Genomic DNA, 16,736 nt, shown 5'->3' with positions numbered 1-16,736 from the left:
TGTCCTTGCTCTGGGGTTAAACAGCTGAATCCAGTCTCCAGGGCTGTGAGCCCAGCTTTGATTTCAACACAGGAACAAACCATCCTGACAAGCTTGCCTAGCTGATCCTAAACGCACAGAGGTGAAACAGCATCCATCCTGGATCTCTCATGATGACAGCATCCCTGGAAGAACCCTTGGCTAAAAACAAGGCAGGGCAGAGTCTGAAAGGGTACCCCAAAGTGTTTGCAGAAATAAAATATATAGCATAGACATGTGACTGGCAATAGCTAAGAGCCTAGTGGCACCAGAGCCTCAGTTGGCCTAGTATAGCCTCTTCCTTCATTTACCCCACATAATTACCTCTGGGAGAACAGAGACATTTTTTTCTCTTGCATTGCACCAGCATCTCCTGAGATGCAGCCACCAGAGGTACCTGCTGCTCAGGCTGACCCAATTGCTTGAAGCAGGTCACTAGGAGGTACCCTGAGGCAGAGACTAAAAACTAAGGGCCAGGTACAAAGCCAGTGGAAATTGATACAGTTCCATTGACTTCAGAGTAGTTAGGATGATTTACTCCAACTGTGAATCTGGTCCTGTGATTTGAATGGAGATATGCTGGTTTACACCAGCTGGGGATCGGCCCACCACAGAGTTTCAGATCTATATTCTTTGCATGTGAAAGTGATGTGAAGCTGATTCCAAAGTTTCTAACCTGTCTGCACTTTCTTAGGTCTTTGCCCCTTGGGATTAATTACAAGTGAAACTTTTAATGGTGATGGAGAGATTCATTTCTACTTGGGATAGAACTTTGGAGGGATTCAGTGTTGCTAAGATTTTCTGTATCTGATCTTCAACTTCTGTTGGGATGAATGGCCCAGAATCAGTCTTTCTTTCTTTCTTTCTTTCTTTCTTTCTTTCTTTCTTTCTTTCTTTCTTTCTTTCTTTCTTTCAACATTTACATTGTTTTTTCCTCTTACTGCAGACAGCACTAAACTAAAAGGCTCATTGGGCTGCAGATACAACGCTTCATGACATTTTAAAAACCTGTAATTCATATTAGTTGCCGAGCATGTGTAAATTGGCTGTAGCTCCTTTGGAGTCTGCGTCCATGATGCCTACTATGCAGAGTGTTAATCACATACTTCATGTTAATTATCCACTTCATTTTAAGTGGTCTCCTACAACGTGTGATCTTCTTAGTGTCACAATATGTGCCCTCTTGTATTTAGCTTGGACACTCTGGTTCTCTTCTCCAAGACGCAAAGAAGAGCTCTGAGAAGTGTGAAAGCTTACTTCTTCCCCCAGCAGAAGTTGCTCCAATAAATGATGTTACCTCACCTACCTTGTCTCTCTCAAAATCTTGGCAAGTCTTGCAGGACAGGAAACCCATTTCCCACCCAAAATTACTCTTCAAGTATTCTTCTGTGGTCTGTGTCCCGTCACCATGTACATGTAGGCAACAATAATATTTAGCTGTTGATCTGAAAGTGATATATCAAGCAGGGTCGGTATCATCAGCCACATTTTCCAGATTGTACAGAGAGGGGAAATGACTGGCCTGAGATCACACAGCTGCTCAGAGGAACAGAACTCAGGTGTACTGAGTCCCAGTCCCTTAGTAATGTTGCAATGATGGAGGAAGGATGTGCCATTCATTCGAACCCCATGCACTGCTACAGACTAGGGACTGAATGGCTTGGCAGCAGTTCTGCAGAAAAGGACCAAGGAGTTATAGTGTACAAGAAGGTGGATATGAGTCAACATTGTGTCTTTGTTGCCAAGAAGGCTAATGGCATTTTGGGCTGTATAAGTAGGGGCATTGCCAGCAGATCGAGGGACGTGATCATTCCCCTCTATTCAAAATTGGTGAGACCTCATCTTGAGTACTATGTCCAGTTTTGGGCTCCACACTAGAAGAAGGCTGTGGAAAAATTGGAAAGAGTCCAGCGGAGGGTAACAAAAATGATTAGGGGGCTGGAGCACATGACTTATGAGGAGAGGCTGAGGGAACTGGGATTGTTTAGTCTGCCAAAGAGAAGAATGTGGGGGGGTGGATTTGATAGCTGCTTTCAACTACCTGAAAGGGGGTTCCAAAGAGGATGGATCTAGACGGTTCTCAGTGGTAGCAGATGACAAAACAAGGAGTAATGGTCTCAAGTGCAGTGGGGGAGGTTTAGGTTGGATTCTAGGAAAATTTTTTCACTAGGACGGTGGTGAAGCACTGGAATGGGTTACCTAAGGAGGTGGTGGAATCTCCTTCCTTAGAGGTTTTTAAGGTCAGGCTTGACAAAGCTCTGGCTGGGATGATTTAGTTGTGGAGTGGTCCTGCTTTGGGCAGGATGTTGGACTAGATGACCTCCTGAGGTCCCTTCCAACCCTGATATGCTATGATTCTAACCTGGAAGACCCAGCTCAGATCCCTGCTTTGCCACAGATTTCCTGTGTAATCTTGGGCACATCACTGTCTCTGGGCCTCAGTTCCCATCTGTAACATGGGTATAATAACACGGCCCTGCCTAATAGGGATGGGGTGAGGATAAATACAGTAAAGAGGTATGGGTTAAAATAGAGGTGGTTGGAAATATTTGTACTTTATGAAAATTTTGACTTTTTCTCAAAAAAATTCTAAAACTGAACATTTTTTTTTAGCTGGAATAGTGAATAATGAGACTATTTTTTCCTGGTCAGCTTTAGCGTTGAGTTGTGATGGTTCCTTCACTTAGAGGGAATCATGACGCTATTTTTATTATCAGATGAAATTCATTCCTGGGCACAATTTAATTTGGTGCTTGAATGGGAACTGAGTTATTCTGAAAATTCTGGCCTAAGGGGTAAGTGTGACATAATACACTGTAGCCGTTAATTTCAGAAAGGGGAACTGCACAAAAATGAGGAGGTTAGTGAAACAGAAATTAAAAGATACAGTACCAAAAATAAAATCCCTGCAAACTAAGTGGAAACTTTTTAAAGACACCATAATAGACTTTTTAAAGACACCCTCAACTCAAATGTATACCCCAATTTAAAAAAACATACAAAGAGAACTGAAAAAGAAGCACCGCAGTTAAACAACAAAGTACAAGAAGCAGTGAGCGGCAAAAAGGAATCCTTTAAAAAGTGGAAGATAAATCCTAATGAGGAAAATAGAAAAGAGCATAAACTCTGGCAAATGAAATTTACAAATATAATTAAAAAGACCAAAAAATAATTTCAAGAACAGCTAGCCAAAGACTCCAAAAGCAATAGCAAAAAAAATGTCAAATACATCAGAAGCAGAAAGCCTGCTAAACAAACATTGGGACCACTGACTGATCGAGATGCTAAAGGAGCATTCAAAGACGATAAGGCCATTGCAGAGAAACTAAATGAATTCTTTGCATTGGTCTTCACTGTTGAGGATGTGAAGGAGATTCCCAGAACCGAGCCATTCTTTCGGGTGACAGGTCTGAGGAACTGTCCCAAACTGAGGTGTCATTAGAGGAGGTTTTGGAACAAATTGATAAACTAAACAGTAATAAATCTCCAGGACCTGATGGTATTCACCCAAGAGTGCGGAAGGAACTCAAATGTGAAATTGCAGGGCTACTAACTGTCATCTGTGACCTATCATTTAAATCAGCTTCTGTACCAAATGACTGGAGGATAGCTACTATGCCGCCAATTTTTAAAAAGGGCTCCAGAGGTGTCCCTGGCAACTACTGGCCAGTAAGCCTCACTACAGTACCCGGCAAATTGGTTGAAAGTATCGTAAAGAACAAAATTGTCAAACACATAGATGAACATAATTTGTTGGGAAATAGTCAACATGGTTTTTCTAAAGGGAAATCATGCCTCACCAATCTACTAGAATTCTTTGAGGGGGTCAACAAGCATGCGAACAAAGGAGATCCAGTGGATATAGTGTCAAGTATCAGGGGGAAGCCCTGTTAGTCTGCATCCACAAAAACAACAAGGAGTCTGGTGGCAATTTAAATTAATTTATTTGGGCATAAGCTTTCATGCATAAAAAAAACTCACTTCTTTAGATGCATGGAGTGAAAGTTACAGATGCAGGCATTATTATTCTGTCACATGAAGAGAAGGGAGTTACCTCACAAGCGGAGAACCAGTGTTGATAGGGCTAATTCGATCAGGGTTGATGTAGTCCATTTCCAATAATTGATGAGGAGGTGTCAATTCCAGGAGAGGCAAAGCTGCTTTTGTAGTGAGCCAGCCACTCCCAGTCCCTATTCAAGCTCAAATTAATGGTGTTAAATTTGCAAGTGAATTTAAGTTCTGCTGTTTCTCTTTGAAATCTGTTTCTGAAGTTCTTTTGTTCAACTATGCCTACTTCTAAATCTGTTATAGAAAATTCAGGAAGATTGAATTGTTCCCCTACTGGCTTTTGTATGTTACCTTTGCTGATGTCCAATTTGTGTCCATTTATTCTTTTATGTATAAGAATAAATCATCCCAACCAAGGCTTTGTCTACCTCCCTAGGTAACCCATTCCAATGCTTCATCACCCTCCTCGTGAAAGGTTAGAACAAAATGACCCCAGACAAGTAACTTACATCAGTGTTTCTATTACTACTGAGTTTAGCCCAAAGACTTTGGGCCAGAACAACGTCAGTATTATACTGGTGATGTCAGTGGATCTACTCTGCAATGGTGCTGGTCTAGCTGAGTTGGAAAATGTGACCCTTACATCTCTGTCACCCTCACTTTTTCCAGGGTGCTGTCAGCCAAATCTGGATCCTTGTGTGCACTGGCCATTGGCCAAATACTGATCTCTTCGAAGTCAGAGGCTAGACCCAGTGACTTCAATGGGATCCAATTTTGGCCTCATTATCCCAAATCAGATTTTCTTTAGGAAACCCTGGAAAAAGTTTCTCTTCAGAACAGCCTTTCCACCACAGCACCCATGACACAGCTTTTACATAACCATTTAAGGTAAAATCATAAAAAGATGCCTCCCTGAGGCTCTTTGTTCCCCAACACATCATTAATAATACAATAATACCCCAACAGTATATACATAATCATTTCAGCATGTACTCAGCCATGCAGAAACTTCTTTTGCACCCTTTTATCATTGTGGGGAGCAAACCTCCAGTGCGCTCAGAAAAACCTCATCAAAGAGATGATATATGGGGACTCCCGAGAGAGGATAAACATTGAAAATCCTGTTGAACCAAACACTCACCATCTCCCCAGGCATTTCCACCTCCAAAACCACCTGGAACAAAGAAACAAGTCAAACCAACAACCAACCAGCTAAACAAAAATAAATTAAAAAACAGAGAAACAAATAACAAATGCATTGATACCTCAATCAGATTTATCATAACCCAAAATAAGAAGAGACATAGACCCCACTAGGAACTTTTGCTGTTGCTACTGATATTATGTGCAAGGTGCTCATATAGCATGGTGATGGGTAACGCTATATTATTTCTTGATAGATAGATAGATAGATAGATAGATAGATAGATAGATAGATAGATAGATAGATAGATAGATAGATAGATAGATTCTAATCTTATTTACATTGGTGTAAACCTATAATAGAGCACCTTAAAGACTAACAGATTTATTTGGACATAAGTTTTCATGGGTAAAAAACCCACTATCACAGGGTTTAAAAAAGAACTGGATAAATTCATGGAGGTTAAATCTATTAATGGCTAATAGCCAGGATGGTAAGGAATGGTGTCCATAGCCTCTGTTTGTGAGAGGGTGGAGATGGATGGCAGGAGAGAAATCACATGATCATTACCTGTTAGCTTCATGCCCTCTGGGGCACCTGGCATTGTCTACTGTCGATAGACAGGATACTGGGCTGGATGGACCTTTGGTCTGACCCAGTATCTCCATTCTTATAAGAACATAAGAATGGCCATATTCTTATGTTCTTATATTCTTATAATAACTCTTTTTTTTCTTCAGTCAAGTTTGTCTGGATTTTTACTAGTGTAAATACCCAATTCTGCATAAACATGAAAAGCCTGCAAAACACCATTCCTCTGGACTGCATCAACATGCAGAAAGCCTTATAAGGCAGTCACTGTCAAATCCAATTTTATAAGAACTTACTGAGGCTGTTAAGAATGCTGGAGACACAACTCAGTTTATGTGAACCAACATGGCTGTTGCATCATACCACACACTACAAACAAGAGGCCAATGTTAAGTGCATTGTCACTTGTTAATCCTGAACTTGGAGACTGGTTTTGAACGAGACTGGCAAATGCTCACTATCTTTCTGAAAAAAACTAAGCTGACTCTCCAAAAGCATGTGCTGTAACAGTGTAAGACTCAGCAGTTGAAAAAGTGAAGAACTCTCTCACCATATTCAAAATATGTTCATACATGGCTGATGAATGCACCAGTGCAAATAGGCATCAAGTATTAAGTATCAAGTATTAAGTCATGGTGTATGTCACTGATGTTTGTGGTAGGCCAGTAGACGCATTTCAGGTGTTCAGGTTATAGAAGACACATCAGCTGCATCTGTGACATCTTAGAAGACTGAAATGCGTGTAAATTGAACCCCAAACAGATGGCTGCTTGTGCATTTGATGGAGCTACAAACATCTCTGTAAGACATAGTGGAGTACAAGCTTTGCTCAGAGAAAAGTGTAACCCTAATCTCTCCTATACACACTCCAGAGGTCATCTACTGCATCAAGTGCTAGTACAAACTGCAGAACCTTCAAAAGACATTAAAAATTACATATAATGGCTATTTATAGTCTTTTTTTCCAGCAAGAGTCCAAAAGGACTGAAACTCTTGGAAACAAATAAAATATACACTGGGATTGAAGTTCAAATTAATCCAACCTGGGAAAACCTGCTGGCTTTCTCATGAATGATCCTTGGCTGTTGTCTTAAAATTACTAAACCTGTTATTACTGGCTTTGGAAAGTATCCACCAAGATAGGACAGATCTAAGTAGTGAGGCTGGTGGATTACGTTTGCTACTATGTTCAGAGAAGACTATTGCCATTCTCTCCCTTGTAAGTCTCCTGTTGAAACCACTTGGGTCATTATACAATGTCATCCAGGCATCTGCTGGAATAGTAGGAGACCTTTGTCCAGCAATAGAAGCTAGCCTTGGATTAGTCAGAGATATCCATTGAAAATGTACTGGAAGAAGCAAAGACACCAGTTCAGAAGTTGACTAATGAAGGTAACTTAATATATTGACTCCTTAAGTGGAGAGCACAAGAAGTGTTTGTTAAGCCAGCTGAAAAAGTACACAGACTTGTTTCTTACAAATCTACAATAGGGATTTCTGGATTCTATCAACCTCCACATCATTTTTAGAGATGCCTGTCTTATAAAACACCGAGAGATGAGTGGAATAAGGCACTACCAGCAATGGGGTTGCCATGTGATCAGGACAGAAAAGAGAATTTGAATACAGAGTGTAATATCATACAATGAACGAATGAAGATTTAACTTCAACTTCTTTATCATCACCAGTGGTTTGACTCAATTTTTGTGCTATGTTTCCTGGGATGAAAGATATAGCAATTCATCTCTTTCTATTCCCAGTCACAACAGCTATACTTGAGTGTTCCTTCTCCTCATTTTATTTTCTAAAAGAAGTCACCTTCTGCCGGATCATCAGCATGTCATTAAGGACTAGAAGTAACGGACACACAAGAAAACACCAAAGAGTGCAAGAAACCAAGACGGACGTACTTGGTGTGCTTCCTAGTAGGCTTGAGTAGACAACTTTAATTTTTATGATGATTTTAAAACATGAGTTCAATTTAATAAAATGGTCATGAAACATTTTTCAGTTTTTACTATGTTGCCATATAGCCCACCTGTGCACTCACAGTCTCAACCTTTGTTTGCCCTCCCCCCCCCCCCCCCCCGAATATTCCAACACCCTCCCTAATTTCATTTCCTGGGGAAAACACATTGTAGGGAGGTCCATGTGATTATCTCCCGCTGCCTCCATGCAGTGATTTCTCCCCACAAACCCAGGAGATCCACCCCCTCCCATGCAGTCCAGGCAGGAATGTGTTTGCTGCAGGGAGCCAGCATGCTCAGCTGGAGAGTAGCTATGTGAACTCTCCACACCGAGCAAACAGGAAGAGCAATTTCAAAACTTCCTGGGGCTTTGAAAGAGGAGGGGAGCATGCCTGTGTAGCTGGATGCAGGGCAGCAGAGTTCAAAACGGTGACGAGAGCGGTCACGGTGGGCATTGTGGGGTACATCCTGGAGGCCAGTTACGGTGATGTAAGTAACTCAGTGTCTACACTGATGCTGTGTTGCTCTATCTATGTTGCAAAAAACTCTACGCCTCTCATCGAGGTGGTTTTATTATGTTGGTGTAGCAGGAGAGTTAACTCAGTGGGCGGAGAATTGCAGTGTGTACATCACCACTGTTTTGTTGACAGAAGCTGCCTTTTGTCGACAAAACTGTGTAATGTTGACAAGGCCACAGTGTCACAGCTAAATACAAGGTAGAACAGATAGTTTCGCATAAGTAGTTAGAGCATATTCCAAGGAACCATTCAAGATGAAGTGTCCCGTTATCACTCCTCCAGTTGTAGAACAAAACAAAGCACACAGAAGCCCAAGTGCCAGCTCTGCAATCTTCCCCCACTCAACAGTCTCTGGAAATGTGCCTCTACTCTGCCCTGGAAGGACCCTTTCTGTACATAAAAAGAGATTCCCTTCTCCATATCCTTGTATGCTTCCTTAGTAATGGACCACAAGGGTGCAAATTATGGCCAGTAATGTTGATATTAGTGTGATGGGGAGACATCCTCTGGGAACTGGACAAAGAACCCCAGTGCATTTTGTACAGGCCACCCTAAAGAAATTGGGAAGAACTAACCATTATTTATCCAGAGTGGAACAGCTTCAAATGGAGTGACTGTGGGAGCCTCACATCAGAACACTGTGATTAACACTGACAATGTCAACAGGGGCACTGGATCCTTTCTCTATGCAAGCCCGTATCAAGGATGATCTCGCTCTCTCCTCCATTCATCAGTGAGGTGTCTAAAGTCACTGACACACCAGGTCCCAGAATCCTAATTATTGAAAGAAGCCAGCAAGAGTGGAAGAATGACTCCCCCCTCTATTGAAATGGGGTACTACCGGTGCTGTAAAACTCAGTGATTCCAATCCAGTACTGATGTCAGACGGCACAACTTTAATGTAGGTAACATTGCCCTGCCAGTTTACATAAGAGCTGAATTTGTGCTGTTGCTCGCGAGACCCACAGCTTCAAGTCTGGAGACTCCTTGCAAGTTCTCAGAAATGCCGTAAAATCAATTGACAGCAATATTTGTGTTATTTGTTCTTTTGGACTCATAAGAAAGCCCATACGCTAGACCTCTGCCCAGTATTGTAAGAATATATGTAAAATACACTGACTTGGTCCACCAAATCCTCATCCATTCATGCTGGGAAACATTCTCCTTCCTTCAGCATAAAACTCTCCCATTAACTGACTGTAATTTTTCACCTTTAACCAATGGCAAAATTTCCCCCATCAGTCAACGAGAATATTTTCCTCCTTCATCCAGCTGTAGACCTCTCTGCCCTCCACTAACCAGACAAATCTGTCCTTCACCATCCATAGACTCCTCTGCCCTCTACCAATTATAAGATTATCCTCCATTCACCCACCAAAACATTCTCCAGCAGAACCAGCCATAAACCTCTTTGCCCTTCATCACCCATAGTATTCTGCGCTTGACAGCAATCACAGACCTTCCCTCCTCCTTATTCCCTATTCACAATCCATACAATTTGACTTAACCAAACTAGACTTCTTCCCTTTTCACTGACCAGTAGATCATTCGCCATTCATTGACTTTAACATTCTTCCTCCTCAACCAATGAAACTTCCATATAATTTTCCCATCAACCCAGCCAAGCCCTCAAGGAAAGATTGGGAGAATACGTAGGCCAGCAGCACATCTTGAAGGTCAATAGACTTGGTTTGCCACTTCAGAAGACAATTCCACTCTCAATGAAGCATCATTGGTTTGTTCAGGTGCCTCAGCAGATTACTGTTGCCCTGGTGTCTACATTAGGATGAGAGGAGGGACATTGTACCTTGATGTTTTCCAGTGAAGCCATAACAACAAACAAAGCTTGAAAGCAGAGCTGTCCAAAACATGGGATTTCCGCTTTGTGGGAAATGTTGCTATTTCAAAATTTCCCTCTAACTGAAAACTCTGGGGGTCGGGGGGGGGGGGGGGAATTTTTTACAAACACCAACACATGGTGCTTCAGAAACAAAATTTGCTCCACAGGACCCCAGCATCTGCTGAGTGAAATTGACATTCTTGTCAGTTTCATGGCTGCTAATAGGAGCAGATTGTGAGTTTCACTCAACAGCTGATTCCAGGTTCCCAGGCCAGCTGGTTGCCAGACTATGTGACTCAGTGGCCATTTTGGGAAGCCAGCTGGCCCGGAAGACTGGAAGCCCTGGTGTTCCTGGGTCAGGGCCGTTTGCATGCTGAGATTTCCCTAGAGCCACGGCCTCTGGGAGCCCATACCAGGGTCTTCAAACTTCCTGCTCCTTAGCAGCTCAGCTTGGCAGGCAGGCAATCCATTGCCAATCTGACCTTTCTTCCCTGAAAATCCATCAAACCTGAGATGTTTCTGTGAATCATTTTGGGTTCTATGAATCAGCATTTTTGGACAAAACTCTGTTTCAGCAGAAATTTTCCATCCAGCTCTACTTGTGAGCTACCCTGTGATTTACCTCTGACAGAAGCTGGAGTGAGCTCCTACTCTGTTTCACTGGAAAAACTGAATGAATACAGATAAATCTTTTTGTATGAATAATAACTTTGCTTTTTCAGGGAATGTGATTCAGCTGAGTTGATGGCCCCTATGTGAACATTCCAGCCGTGCAAACAGGAACGTTTCTGGAAACAGTGACATTTTGGCAAATTGGACGGGGGTTTGGTCAGTGCACACAATGGCACTTGCATGGAATCTAGGGAAGAAACTGGTCTTCCAGTTGCACACCATGTTGGTCAACATCTTGGTGATGAGCATGCTGGTGAGCAGGATTTCCAGGAGGGAGAGGTTGATGATGAAAAATCGAAAAGGACTGGTAAGTCTGGAGAAGAAGGAGCAGAGATTCTGGCTTTGAGATAAAAAAAATTATTTTATATTAATAATTCAGACGCAAGAAGGGGAGAGTAATTCCAATGCACCAATTGTAAGGCTTTATTTGACTGGGAAAGGAGAGAAATGGAGACAGTGTCAGGGTCTGACAACAGTTTGTTGTTAGCCTTAAGCCTTATGCATAACCCTAACCCATATCCAACAGGGACTTAAGCATGAGTTTACCTTTAAACCTTCAATGGGGCCACTCATGCGATTAAAGTAAAGACTGTGCTGAAGTGGCTGTGGAATCAGGGCCTTTGTGCAGAACATTCCAAGGGAGTGAGTTTTAAATTCATAATCATGAGTGTTTGGAGCAGATCCTCAGCTGGTGAAAATTCTCAGAGATCTATTGACCTCAATGGAGCTATGACAATTTAAACCAGCTGAGGATTGGCTCCGTGAATTTTAAGGATCCCGAGTGTGATACTTCCATTTGTTCAGAGAAGCAAACGAGGACATGTTAAAAATGTATCCTGTCAAAACAGCTCAAAGTTCAAACACCAAGTATTTTAGGATGAACTGTTTGTAAATGACAGATAGACTAAGATATAGCCATAAAAATCATTGTTAAATAATGTTTAATAAGGAGTATTTATAAGAAAATCATGATCTGGACATAGACAATCATTAACAGGAAAAGAAGCACAATAATTTGCACAAAAATCTCCATAGATTATTCATTACTTACCTAGCTAGCTAACGTAATTCTCAATCAAATCGAAATCTATCATTATGAGTAAACGAGGTTGTCATTGTGGGGAGCAAGCCTTCAGCTCACTCAGAAAACCCAATCAAAGTGATGATATATTGGCACTTCCAAGAGAGGATAAACATCGAAAATCCTTTTTAACCAAACACTCACAACCTCACCAGGCTTTCCCACCTCCAAAGAAACAAACCAAACCACCAGCCAACAAGTTAAGCAAAGAAAAAAAAAAGATAAAAATGTGACAAACAAGTAAACAAGAAATACAAAGAACAAATGCATGGATACTTCAATGAGAGATTATCCCCAAAAATAAGAAGAGACAGAGTCCTCACTAGAAACTTTGCTATGGCTACTGAGTCTATGGGCAAGGTGCTCAGAGAGTATGGTGATGGGTAGCAGTATATGATAGATAGATTCCGATCTTATTTACATTGATGTAAACCTATAATAACTTCTTTTTTCTTGAGTCATGTTTGTCTGAAGTTTTACTAGTGTAAATCCCAATTCTGCATAAACAGATTGAACATATTTTCTCATGGAGGCAATAATGTCATCAGCTGATTATATAAAGAAACACAGAATGAAATTGTTACTGAAGGAGAAATATGGACATTTTATTCTTAGAGAATAACCTCCAACCTATCAGTTTACTCAGTGCACCTTTGAGCTCCTTGTTTCTCATGCTGTAGATGATCGGATTCATCATTGGTGGCAACACAGAATAGAGAACAGCCACTACTAGATCCAGACCTGAGGCTGAGCTGGAGGTGGGTTTCAAGTAGGCAAAGGTCCCTGTGCAAATAAACAATGAGACCACAATGAGGTGAGGGAGGCAGGTGGAGAAGGCTTTATGCCGGCCCTGCTCAGAGGGGATTCTCACCACTGTGGTGAAGATCCGAACATATGACACAATTATGAAAACAAAGGAGATTGAGGTTAAGCACACACTAAAGATGAGAAACCCGACTTCACTGAGGTCTGAGTCAGAGCAGGCGAGCTTGAGGAGATGGGGGATTTCGCAGAAGAACTGATCCACCATGTTGCGTCCACAGAAGGATATTGCAAACGTGTTTCCAGTGTGCACTGCAGAGTAGAGAAAAACACTGATCCAGGCACTGGCGGCCATTTGGAAACAAACTTTTCTGTTCATCACTGTCTCATAGTGCAGTGGTTGGCAGATGGCCACATACCGGTCATATGCCATGATGGTCAGTATGGCAAAATCTGCTGTAGCAAAGAAGAAGAAAAGAAAGACTTGGGCGAAACATCCAGAATAAGAAATAACCCTTGTGTTCATGAGGGAGTTGGCCATGGATTTGGGGATGGTGACAGAGATGGATCCGAGGTCTAGGATGGACAAATTCATCAGGAAGAAGTACATGGGGGTGTGAAGGTGGTGGTCGAGGGCTATGGCTGTGATGATGAGAAGATTCCCCAGCAGGGATGCCAGGTAAAGCACTAGAAACACCACAAAGTGTAAAATCTGCAGTTCTGGAACATCAGAGAATCCCAGGAGAAGGAATTCGGTCATGGTGGTTTGGTTGGACATTTTCTTCCTCAGTCCATTCTGTGATGGCTGTAGGGGGAATGAGAAAGACAATGGTCAGGATTAGAGCGACAGTGGGGTTGGCCCTGATTCCCTTTTCTCTAATATCTCATTATATAAAAGTCAAAGGTGCACAGCACTCGTCACTTGTAATGACGAGGTTTTGTTAGTGCTCCTCACCTCTGACAATCAATCAGTCACATTATCACACTAATGTAAATTGGGTTGACTCATTTAAAGTCAATGGAGCATCACTACTTTACCCCATCTGAGGATTTGGCCCAAGATGTGGCTTGTTAAAGTGCAGTATGAAGGATGGAAAAAACTACAATCCAAACCCAACAATTCTTCCAAAGGAAGTCCCTCTCTTGCGACCATCACCAAGCTCACAGCTTGTCCATGAAATGGATAGACTAAAATGCCAACACAGCCTGATTCCCATGTAGACTCACCCAGCATCGTAAGTAGCAGCTCATCTGTGATTTTTCTACCCCAAGCTCTGTGCCTAGATGGCCTGCTGCCTGCTTCCCAATTGATTTATGGCACCAACTCCCAGCTGCACTTCGGCTTGCATTTAACAGTGGACTAGCAGCATCCCTCCATCACCGCTATGTTGTATCATTTACTCTGTGCTGTTGGTGCAGGGGTTGTCAGGACACTTAGGCTCTACTCTCGTCTCTGCCAGTGACCTGCTGTGTGACCTTAGGCCAGTCATTTCTGCCCCGTTTCCCCTCCCTCCCTTTCTCTACCATGTCTACTAGGACTCTAAAGGCTTACGGAGCGGCACTGTGGGGCAGATTTTTAAAGGTATTGATGCACCTAGTGGGATTCTCAAAAGCATCAGGGACCTCAACACCCCTTGAAATCAAGGAGTTATAAGCTCCTAGGTGCTTCTGAAAATCCCACTCGGTGCTGTAATACCTTTGGAAACATGACCCCATGTCTTGTTATGTGTAAGTTCTGCACACCCATTTACACCGTTTATAATCATCCAGCAGCAGTGTGGAGCTACTCACAATTATCTCTTGTATGTCCTTGAATGGTGTCAGTATAGACAGGGTTTGGCTGCTTGGTTCATCTCTAACTCAGGTTTTAAAGTGGCTAGTCTATGTAAAACATAGTCTGTGTGCTGCCAACTTAACCGGTTATTCAGTTGTTACCTTCTCACAACTATCCCGTTGGAAGAGAAATCACACAAATGCAATAGAATAAATGGTTTGAAATTAAGGTCTTATCAGGCAATATTAATGATTCCCAATTTATCTGAAGTTTAAGCTGGTTGGAAATTTTCAGCTGTGTTCTTTTTAATGGCAAGTGGGTTCTCAGCTAAACAACAACAAATTTCAGAATCTTTCTGCTTTTCTCCAAAAATTGTGCGATTGGTTTGTAAAGGAATTGAAAACTCAAAACCCAAACATTTTTGGTTTTGTGATTAAAAAAATCCATTTTTCAGCAAAAAGCTTTCATTTGCCAAAAACTGGGGAAAAAATGGATTTGGGGTTTTCATTGAAAAGTCAAAATTTTCCCGAAGGGTGGAAAGATTACAATCAGCAGTAGATATCTGATTAAATTGAGAGTAAAAGTCTTAACAAGTTCATATTGTAATTCATATTTATCATCTTAATTTTTCCCTGTATGTTGATCCCCAAACATATTTAATTGAAATAGAAAACTTACTGTACTGATCTCTGTGGATTTTTTCCCAACGTATGATCCATTCAGTCATCCAGCACCAGGATTCTTTGGTCAATATCTATCTATGTTCCAGAATCTAGAAGCTAAAGGCCCAGGCATCTGACAATCCTTTCCCCCTTCATTCTGAGCCTGCACTGCCAGAACTAGACTCAAACCTGTTGCTCTCTGCAGATGAGAAGCGTGTAGCTGGCGTTGAGTATCACTGGCATTAAGGGACTAATGTTGCGGGAAGGTGATTTATTCATGTCTATTTAATAAGGGCTAGCGGGACTCACTCCCTAGAGCCCTGCACAGCTCAGCAGCAGAGGCCCAGAGGCAAGTGCATAGATGCCTAGATGATAAAGCCAAAAGAGCCATTCTGTCCCTCAAGTCTGACTCTCACATAGCACGGGGCCTATAATCTCCCCCAGCGTTCCCTGATTGCAGCCCAGCTTCTGTGTTATCTGTGGGCCAGGATCACAAAGATGGAGACAGGCACCTACGGGGATTTATCAATGCTCCTAAATGAGCTAGGTGGCTAAGTCCCATGGTCATTCAGTGGGAGTGAGGAGCTTAACCTATTTAGATGCTATTGTAAATCCCAATAGGAAGCTATCTCCTGCTTTAGATACCTAAACCCCTTTGTAATCCTGGCCCTGTGTCTCTCTTTAACTTCCAAGGCCTGGGCTTCTCCTGAATTTCAGCAAATGGTACCTGGGATTTGCAAAGGAGCCTGTGGCAGTAAGGCATGTATATCCTGAGCTCCTAACTCCCTTAGATGCCCTTGAGAATCCCAGCCTGTAATGATAACTAGGACAGCCAGGCACCTAAAGAAAGAAAGTAGAGATGTTAAGAACTCCTGTGATCTAAGCCCAGTTATGCAGCTATGTTACCTCAACTCTCTGTGCCTCTCTTTACCAAAATCTGAGGGATAATAATTGAGACTGGATGAAAATTTTATAATGAAACGTTTATTTAGAGATGATCCATGATTTACCTACTGAACCCATCTTACTCTAGACCCTGAGTGTTTCCCTCCCTCTCCCTCACCTAACCCAGACCCCCAAGCAAACACCCACAGACCTTAATCTTCTCCCACCCCTCTCACAATCCCCACCCCACAGACCCTCTCAGCCCCTGTTCTTTGAGAGTCCCCCTCCCATGGCTGAGAGTCAATTCCTCACCCAGAGTTCCTGACTCAACTTCCTCAGAGATCCCTGCTTAACCCCTCTGCCCACCAGTCTCCTCTTCTGACCACCAGTCCTCTCCTCTGCTCAGCCCCACTCCTCTGACATGGTCCCAGCCCCAGGGAACAGCCACTGACCCCTGGCTCCAAACACCTCCACGTTCTCTCCTCCTTGAACCCATTGGCAAGCCACGGCCACCACTTCCGTCCTTCCCCACTCTCCTCCTTCCTTTTCCTGGTCAAGCCCCTTTTCTGAACAATATTTCCAGGGTGGCCTCTGCCCAGTGCCAACCAGCACACAGCTAACCTGGGGAACTCACTTCCACAAGGTTTTGCTGAGACAAAATGGTCAGCGGGGTCAGACATTGTCATGGATGACGAGAGCCTTCATGGTTAGATTAGATCAGAGATTGAATTACACTTGCATGGTGCAGGTCTCCAGTGAGCCATTAATGCAAAGAGAACCTCCCTGAAATGGAGGTCAGTGCAGAATTGTCCA

At 42.6% G+C, this 16,736-nt stretch overlaps 1 protein-coding gene across 1 annotated transcript; it reads right to left on the bottom strand.

The window, feature by feature from the left end:
- Positions 1-12,420: 12,420 nt before the first annotated feature.
- LOC101945896 (olfactory receptor 14A16-like) lies at positions 12,421-13,380 on the bottom strand. Its single transcript, XM_005286737.3, has one exon. It carries the CDS (start codon positions 13,378-13,380, stop codon positions 12,421-12,423), a length of 960 nt encoding a protein of 319 aa, XP_005286794.3.
- Positions 13,381-16,736: the final 3,356 nt, after the last annotated feature.

The sequence above is a fragment of the Chrysemys picta genome, chromosome 12 (genome assembly GCF_011386835.1).
Source record: "Chrysemys picta bellii isolate R12L10 chromosome 12, ASM1138683v2, whole genome shotgun sequence".
NCBI classification, from domain to species: Eukaryota; Metazoa; Chordata; order Testudines; family Emydidae; genus Chrysemys; species Chrysemys picta.
This window is presented reverse-complemented; position numbering and strand designations above follow the sequence as displayed.

Coding starts and splice junctions, on each gene's coding strand:
- LOC101945896 (XM_005286737.3), bottom strand. CDS start 13,380: ATGTCCAACCAAACCACCATGACCGAATTCCTTCTCCTGGGATTCTCT.